The 9,591-nt window shown below is 41.3% G+C and overlaps 1 protein-coding gene across 3 annotated transcripts in view; it reads right to left on the bottom strand.

Annotated features, from left to right (window-relative positions):
- Positions 1 to 1,272: 1,272 nt before the first annotated feature.
- luzp1 (leucine zipper protein 1) overlaps positions 1,273 to 9,591 on the bottom strand; it is a 46,757-nt gene continuing 38,438 nt past the window's right edge. For all 3 annotated transcript variants that reach the window (XM_034231707.1, XM_034231706.1, XM_034231708.1), the window contains 2 exons: positions 8,161 to 8,419; positions 1,273 to 7,161 (listed from right to left, as the gene is read on the bottom strand). In XM_034231707.1, the coding sequence (XP_034087598.1) occupies positions 8,189 to 8,419 (231 nt within the window). In that variant the 3' untranslated portion in view covers positions 1,273 to 7,161; positions 8,161 to 8,188. The remainder of the gene's footprint in view (positions 7,162 to 8,160; positions 8,420 to 9,591) is intronic.

Here is a 9,591-nt window from a genome sequence, read left to right as displayed (position 1 = left end):
TGGAGTGCCATTGAGTCATTTCCATGGTTGACTTCACAGCATTAATTCAGGTCAGGCATGGGTGCTGAGGCTCAGGAGTAGGGTTTAGTAGGGTCTAAACAGGCACCGCTGTGTTAGGGTAGCTCCCTGCATCTGAACTTGGGACAGATTAAACCGCACAAGCAGGAGACAGCGTTAACCCCTGAGTTTCAACCATTTTTTATTCATGACCCCTTATCAACCTATCCTTGATTCCCCAACAGTGAACTTTGATAAGGGAGGAATTTATTTATCTCGTGGCTCTTACCGTTTACTCTGAACGAGGCCTTGAGACTCTAATCATCTGGGATGTAAAATAGGCCTTATTTGGAAGCACAGCTAACTTCAGTAGGTAAAGCACAGCTGTTACTGATAATGTTAACAAGGGATTTTCTCCTATTTAAGCATGCATAATGTTTAATACAATTCAGCTGTGGTTAATTTCAAAAACCTTTTTTTTTACTGTCCCATATCAAATTATCAGGAATTCAACATTTTCTTTTAATATTTTAGCTCTTAAATGTTTTGTTTATATACATATATAGTTAAATAGAAGGATAATATACAATTTGATATCATTTTAACTATCAAATCCCAGATGAGGAAGTGTTGCCCACTTATAGCTTCAATGGACCAGAATGCAATGCAGCTGTGCACTGGGAGTGTACTGATCTTTGCTCCGTGTCTCTTCACCCCTACACATTAGGGCCATGCAACTGAATTCAGCAAGTTTAGGCTTGTTCTTAAAACTGTTCTGGAAAAGTTTGGAAATTACCAGCTTGAAGTGTAAAAGGTTACACCAGGAAAAGCGTTCTCCTGGGATTCACCAAGCCTTTCGGATGGTTGGCTATTTTGACATGGTTAGATTCCCCACACTAGATCTTGTAGATTAGAGGATTATTTTAATGAAACTACATCTACAGGAACAGAAGTGCTGCCTTTCATAAAGTGAGGCGTAGCAGTTTAAGAGAAAGTTGTGGGCTGACTTTGCATTCCACAACAGCTTGTGGTTTTCCTAGTACCTGACCAAATGTGGCTCATTTGTCTGCCTGCTTATTTTGCATACCGTCAGCTGCTATTCTTTCTGCTTTGTTCAAACCTAACCAGGGGATTGGAGGCAGACACCGCTATGAAATCAAAACTTGCTGAGCTTGTTCAGCAAAAAGCATGAAAGAGATTAACATACATGGTTGGGTTTTACACACAATCAGCATCACACTCACATACTGACACAGGTTCCAACATGGAGACGTGTTACAAACAGGTTGGTTTTTATTTTTATTGGAATACATATGGTCTGCTGTACAGTTGGCAGCTTCAAGAGACCTACATGCAGAGTGCGCCAGCCACAGTAAGGTTAAAACATGCACAATGTATTAAGTCTAAAACGGAAAAAAAAAAGCCTTCCCACACAGTCCACCTGGCATTGCTGACACACTGAGAAGCAATAATAAATCATAAAACCCTTTTGATCTGATTTCATTACATACAGTTTTGTGTTTGACACCTGTCTGTCAGTCTTCTTCTCCTGTACACAAAATGAACTTATAAACACTTGGAAATAAAATAAAAACAGCTGATTGTACAGGCCTGATATTCTTGATTCTGTGCATGTATGCGTGTAAAGGAGATAAGATCCAGTTACATGTTTTTTTAAAAATAATAATAATTCCTACTAGGTCATTTGTGTGTGTTTATATATACATGAGTGTCTGGGGCCTGCACGCTTCTTTCTTTGGCAGCACTTTCAAACATACAGCACAGAAGATGAACGAACCCTGAATTTAGGAGCGAGGGAGGACAGAGCAGCGAAGAGGAGCGCTGAATGGTCCAAGATAAAAACAGGACAACACATGTTGAACCGCTCTGCACTGCAAACCTGCTAGGCCCTGATAAAATGCACATAGCTCTCATTCTTCAATGACTACGACACAACCCTGGCTTCACTCTCTGATCTATGCTGTGCCATCATGTCTCCAGGTCGTGAGAAATGTCTTATTAAAATAACAAACACAAAATACAGGAAGAAGTACTCTCCAGGAGTGTAACAACAAAACAACGAGGACGATACATTATCTTGCAAAAAAATATCATTCTTATAATCAAGATGGACAAATACTTAATATATTTCAATAATAAGGCCCACTTTACAAAATTACAAGACTTTCCTTAAATAAAATCTATCCGATATAGCTTCCAAAATAAGACATCTTTTGTTTAACAAAGAAATAAAAACACAATTAAAGAGAAAACAAAAAAAGAAAACCCTCAAATTGAAAATTCCCCATTCATTTCAGTATCTTGGAAACGGGGTGTCCACCTGGGGAAGATGGGCCCCGTCTCTTACTGTAAACCGTAAATACTGTGGAATGATTTTGGCACAAAGTTAAAAGGCTGAGATGTAGGCATAACAGGGTGCCATCCCTCAAAAAATATTAATTCACTGAGTGCACACCATTACCTTACTTTTACCTACAAGATGATTCTTAAATACTCTAATTTGGCTGGTGCAAAACACAACATATCTGAAGGTGGAACATTCAGCAAATATATACTGCAAAGTTGTTAATGTACAATTCTGGGACACAAAAGAGGAAACTTTTTGACTAAGGGGTATTAATCGTTTGAGGTCTTAAAGTTAAGTGCTGGTTAAGTGCAGATTACAGCCTACGCCATCCAATGACACCATGACCCTGGCTTCACAATGGAGGCCTTTGAGGACAAGGGATCGATCGCTGCCCGAAAGCCATTTCTTCCTCGCCATTCCAATCTCCACTAAGTACATTCTAGTCTACTTTATAAAAAGGGGAAAAACAATGAATTGTAAATAACGGATGTTTATACATAACCCACCAGAGCTTAAGAGGATTTATGTTAACTCTTTAGTTGGCATTTGAGCAGGAAGGCGGAAGCAGCCACTTTGCTCTCCACTGTTAAACCCCCTTTTGTCCTGGTACGGATTCTCCATCATATCGTTCACAGCCATGTCCTAAATATTCTGCTTCTGCAGCAGCTATTACACTGATTCTCTAATTCAATAAATGTTCTGCAAAACTGCCATGATTCAGGGAGGAGAGGAACCGACCAAACCTCTGAAAGAGCCCCCAGCTGTTTTTTTATAAGCCATTGAAATCTTGAAACCTGTAAAGTCTTCACTCTAGTCTGAGATGACCAGTCAATGCATTCCACTATGTCAACACTTTACTGTCTCTCGAAAGGAATAAGACCCATCACATGCGAGTAGTGGCATGTAGCCCATACATCGGACGGTAGAGGCTCACAGTGTTCCTTATCCTGGTTCACATAGTCCTGCTAGGTTTCAGTGGACGGAGTGAATGTACAGTTGGGTGTTAGTGTACTTTGGGGCCTTGTAAGGAAGGAAGGCATCATGCATTCTGAAGGATGGAGTTTCAACTTTGCCCTTAAAAAAGCCCCACTTTCTTTGAAGCCAGTGTATGGGAGGGAAACCCTCCAACGCGTCATAAAACTTACAGTTTCCGACAGCTGAGCTCTTCCTGGGACCCCAGACTCGAATGTTCTCCTCAGGGGGAGGGGTGAGACAGGTTTAAGAGCAGAAGCTAAGAAAGGTTGAAGGATGAAGGAGAGTGAAAGAGAGAAAGGATAAAGGTTACGCAGTAAGCAGTGAGGACGGTTGAAACTGGAGCATGGTCTGCCTGTAACGCTTTTATTTATTGGCCGGAGGGAAATAGCTGACACATGGAGGAAGTAAGGCAGGATAAAGGTTGAGGAGGGCATTCGTGTTAGCACTTGCATCATCGACTTGCTATATACAGTAATCCTGACCCACAGTGATGTCAGCCTTGAAAAAAAAAACTATCTCCGGTCCTGCCTGCCAAATCTGCCAAACACACGTGCAAGTTTGTCAGTCAGCACCTTCTTACTCGGGATCTGCAGCAGCTTACAAAACACCAGTTCACATGTCGGGCTTTAAAACTAGAGCCCTCACTGACATATTAATAACAACACACGGATGGATCACCACACAACACGTGTAACTCTGGCAGTCCGAGTGCAGGCAGAACTGGACATTCGATACATTTGACTGTTTTAATTACCCCTAAAGTGGATATGGCTGCCAAGCTGTCGGTCTTCCTCTATTTAGAAAACCCTGAGTCAAGAAGTCGAGACAGGATTAGATGCAGCCCTGACCTTTGACCTTTGAGCTACCCAGGGAGCAGCCCATCAGCGTCTGGTGACAGGCCTTCAATAAAACAACTCGCTGAACCTACAACACATATCACCGCTGTTTAGGACTAAGCTTTAGGAAACAAGAATCTAAGGAAGATGCAGAGAAACAGAGGAAGTACGATATGAGAGGAAAGGACATTTGACAGCTCTAAATGACTAAATGGAAAATTGGAATGGGTTGAAAAATATGCCAGATTGGGGCTTTCGTCTCTTGTTAATTTGGTAGCAGAAACAATGACAGAGAAAGCACAGAAAGACTTTACAATCATGGAGTCTTGGCATGTGCACTGAGAGCTCTGAACTGTTCTGTTTCTGCTCCATCATAAAGCCAGCAGTGACCCTGAAGAGGCCACATGGCAATTCTTTGAGGCTGCACTGCAACCCAGCGACTCTCACAGACAAATCCAAAGGACATAGCTTTCTGGGCAGTGTGGTTTATATATTTTTTAAAAGGTTACTTTGAAGTTGGGTTAGAAAAGAAAACTAGCTTTTTCTCAGGAAACCTTGCTTTGACATCCCTCAGGGAGGAGTTCCTCTTCTTACGCTTAAACCAAAATACTTTTACGATGTTCCATACTAAAAATCCTCTTAAGAAACTATTATAAAGTAATAAAAAGAACCTCACAATCAGTTATGCATGTCATTTGTATGCACAGCAATAGGAAGAATATGGTGCAAGTCTGAGTTTTTTGGGACAATCAATCTACCGCTCTTACTGTATCTCAAGGCACAGATGAACATACTATATAGATATTTATAGAAAAGAGTTATGGAAATGAACATTAGTGAAAATAAACATTCGGAAGGTAAACAAACATTTTAGTTATTTATCGACGATCTGTATGTACAGCCTGACATATTTACAGCCATTGCATGGGGGGACAGATTCTTGATTGCATATAATCTCCTGCTTGCATAAACAGTAAAGTGACAAAGCAGAACTTGTACATGTTTGGATTAATAAATACTACAGCTAGATGTTGGCTGGTAGAATACAGGAGAACTGATAATGTAACAGGCCATCCCGAGCAGGGTGGAGGACCCAGGTGGAGGACGAAGAGCTCTTCAACAGATTTCCCTCACTGTCACAGTTATGGTTATACGAGCTTGTCAGATAAGCAAAGAATGCAGTCGTGTTAGATTGGGGGAATTCAAGCCATCAAGCAATTCTCAGCTGCATTCAATAGCAACCTTCATAAATCTTGATGTGGGATCAAAGTTTACACCTACTGTAATAAATGTTGTCTTTTAAATATTTGACAATGTTTCTGTCATACATATGCACCATTTACCTCAATACACCACCTTGTTTTATTACTAGCCACTACTAAATTGGTGTCTATAGCACCCCCATTGCTGCAGTGGCACTCTCTAATGAGAGATTGCTCCAACATACCAACCGCAAGTTGATATTTTTATGATCTAACAAAATAATACACCTCTATAGAAATAAGAAATGGAGATAAGCTGGGACGATTCGCACGGCGAACCCGGTCACAACACTGTCAGTTTCTGGTGGTTAGGAGTCTCAGGTATTCCTATGACTGGCTGGCATGTACAAAGTATTTACAGCAACAACAACAACAAAAAGTCTGACTTGCCGAGCCAGGTTTGCTGGTAAACCAGAGTCCAATCTTCATTTAAAATGGAAACTCCACTTTACTATGGCTCTCTCAAAAAACATGAATGAGGACAAAAACAGCTGTGAAACAAAGCACCATGGAAACTGTAGCATGGTTGGAGGTTATAAACAATACCCTCACTCCTGTTTTTGCCTACATGTGCAATGCATTTCATTGCGTGCAAAGTACGATTTTTTTTGTCATGGTGGAGCAGAAAGGGAAAGGATAATGCAGAACAGGAAGCGAATTACAAAAGCATCAAAATAACTGAAGAAAACAGCAAAAAACGTAAATAAGGTCCCGGTCAGTCAGAACGTATTTGTGTGTGTGTGTGTGTGTGTGTGTGTGTGTGTGTGTGTGTGTGATTTTGCTCCTTAAATGCAGCCAACTAGCAATCCTTTAAGCATGCTGAGTCACAATCTTTCAAGTGCCCTTTATGTATTACTTAAACATGCAAATGTTCGCCAAACGTCTAATTAGATCCAGTTTGAGGCTGCATGCCAGGAAGTGGTGACACAGGTTGAAAGTAAACAAAGTAAAAAATGTGCATGTTTTTGTATGGTTTTGTATATTTATGTGAGAAAATCTGAAAACATACATTCAAAGAAAATATGTGAGAAAATAAGAATGAGCAAATATCTTGAGTCAGCAAGGGTGTTAATTCGCTTCCTGTTTTTGGTGAAGGTCCTTTAGTTTGTGAAGAATTCTGCATGAAGATCCAGCTCTGTGAAGATGCATCTTTAACATTGTACTGCTGTTGATTGAAGATTGGGTTGTTTTTACAGTGATGGTTGAAATTATGATGCAGAAGCGATAAATCCAGCTCCATTGTGGTCACTGTGATGGTCCTCTGAGAAAGGCATTCTCAACACTCGAGTCCTTCTTTCTCTAAAACTCTCTTTAAACCCTCTCTGGCACGCAAGAAAATCCCCAGCCGTCCCCAGCATGCCAGCCTCTCCCTTGTCAAGTTCGGGATTACACTATAATACATCCAACACGAGAAGCAGAAGAGGAAACATGGGCTGGTGAGGCGACCTCCAAAAACACTGTACAGGCACTGTCTTTCCTTTTATGCCTCTTTTGGGACAGAGAAAGTTCCGGATAGGAAGAGTTGTTCACGTCTCCGCGCACACTCAAGGTCAGGGGGAGGATGTCAGGTCTGTGGTTTGTTGTTTTATATGGCTGCAACTGCTATTTTTCTTTTCTTTGCTGTAAAAGCTGTAGATGTTGGCTTTTGGAGATGATGGAAGCCTTTAGTTGATGGGAGACTGATGTTTGGCCCTCCTTGTGCCATTGAGAGATTAATGGAGTGCTGTTAAGAAAAAGAAAGATTGTACTTAATCATTGGTCTTTTACAGAACTATTCATCTTCTTAAGAGAAATGATTGGTGCCGATTTTCCAAATTATCTCCCAAAAGTTTGCCAGAACTTACAAGGTCATTTGGAGCCAATTATGGGGAAACTAGAGAGTGTTCAATTGGTAACCTTCCAATTCAAATGCATTTCCAGGAAAACTTAGAGAGTCTTTAATGCACAACAGATCAGCTAAACATGGAAACATGAGCAATTTCCTAATATACTTAAGTAAACATATATAAAGAACGAACTCTGAAAATAAAACTCCTAGTGTTTCCTATTAAGCGCTAAAGTTCTCCAGGAGAAACTGCAGAGGAATAAGGACAATGTTTAAAAATTATGATTTCTCTCAATGTCTACTGGTGCAGTTCACTTGGAATTGCCTTGTCAGGATGGATGCTAAATGTTAAATGCAGAAAAGCTGGGCTTCCCACTGGGGGGCTCTACTTACAGTATTAAACCATTGCACTGCTGCTCCCATGATACATGTGCTATGCCTGGTGCTGTAAAATGTGACACAGAAGTGTTGAGTCAGCTTAATACTGCAATTTGAATCGAAACCCACTTTCAAGATGTGACGTTATGCAGCAGGGGTAATTAACAACAGTTTTCTTCAGTTAATGAGTTTCACAAGTCTTTAATATCATGTTCAAGCACTTTGAGTGATTGGAAAACTAGAAAGGCATATATAAATGCATGTCCATTTACCATTTTTGCTTATCGTTTTTAGTCCTATTTCAGTTACCGTTGGTAGTGTTCTTTTGTGTGTCTATATTATTGTTAGTTCCTATGCTTACGCTGTTGTATTTTGTGTTTTTATTTCTCAAAAGCCTAAGGTCTGCAAATAGTTCTGGCTGGAAGATAAATATAAAATGCATTGGTTGAACTATGCCTACCAGTAAGGTCTTTGTCAATTAATGAATAAATAAAAACTAAAGGCCATACCCTCTCCTACCTGTATGCTTGCTGTCGACCGAGCTGGTTTAATATTGCTCAGAAGGACGCTGGCTCCACGGTCTGCTCCTCCCTTCGGCTCTGGCTCCTGACCCTTGACCCAGACTGGACCACAGATCCCCCCTGGAGGAGGCCCCTGCTGTCTTTGACGCGTGGTCGTAAGAGCTCCCCAGGTGGGGAGAGTCGCTGCTGGGCATCTGCCGCCTCCAGGACGCTGGGCTGTTGCCCGGGATGGGACTGGGCTCTGTGCTATCGGCAGCCTGGAAAGGTTAGAGAATGTGACAAATAAAATTAGTTTTCATTCTAAATTGACAGCTTCATGTTTAATATGTGGATTGGTACTTGGTCAGAAACACTAAAAAAGTTACAACTGTTAAATCCATCCCATATTCTGGAGTTGTGTATGGGAGCTCTGGACGTTTTGTTTAGACGGTTTGGTGCCATGTTTGGACTTGTGCATTATGTGGGCATTAAATATATGTTGCTTACGTTAACTGGTGTGTGACAAAGAAAGACCGCCATGTGGACTTCTGCCAGGGGAAAAATCCCCAACCAAAAACCCCAAACATACCCAAAGCTGAGAGATTTATAATTTGGTGGGCTGACTAGAAAACAAACCCCGCGTTACTAGTCTGTGGTGGCTACAGCGGCACATCCCCTCTTATAACCTCAGTAACCCTGCTGTAGGAAAGCGAGAGTTAGATGACGATGCAGTTCCTAAAACACCCAGAAACAGCACCCGCTCCTGTAATTTCAGCTTTAAAAAAAGCACCATAATTAGTGACATTTGGTGGGTTGGAGTTGGCTTGGGATGCCGTTTTAGAACGCATTTTCGCTAATTGGCTTTAATGGAGCCCTGCTGGACTGCCTTTCTCTGTCTCCAGGGGTAACAGACAGGAAATCAGTCATCAGAAAACCCTGCCAAGTAGGCGTGTTCAGTGTGGTCACTTCCTGCTCCAGTCATCGAGGGGAGGAAACGGCCGTGTGGCATATTCTCCTTCTATGGTAAGCCACTGCTGCAAGACCGGAGGCTTTCACAAGGTTGCCATATAACACTTCCACTGTCCCTCCTACACTCAACAGGAGGCTTTTGCATTGTTCAACACATGTAAAAAGACTTAAAATAGCAAAGGTTATCTAAAATACACATGATAATAACTACATCATATGTTGTTGCTCTATAGAACTAAGCTATTTTTAAGGGATATGTGTGGTTCAGTCAAAGGAAAATTAGTAACTTCAGTGTGTGTGCCAATGGAGAGATCTTTCCCATGTGGCTAAAAGTTAATTTGGGAAAAAATGTGGGCATGAGGAACATGAGCCAGTAAAAAAAAAAAAATGCTGTTTAGCAAGTTGATGTGCCACAGCAGAGAAAATCTACCCCAAGAGCAAGTGCTTCTGTCATCATCGCTGACCTGCTCCAGCTCACAGC

This window comes from Gymnodraco acuticeps, unplaced genomic scaffold, assembly GCF_902827175.1.
Source record: "Gymnodraco acuticeps unplaced genomic scaffold, fGymAcu1.1, whole genome shotgun sequence".
Lineage (NCBI taxonomy): Eukaryota > Metazoa > Chordata > Actinopteri > Perciformes > Bathydraconidae > Gymnodraco > Gymnodraco acuticeps.
This window is presented reverse-complemented; position numbering and strand designations above follow the sequence as displayed.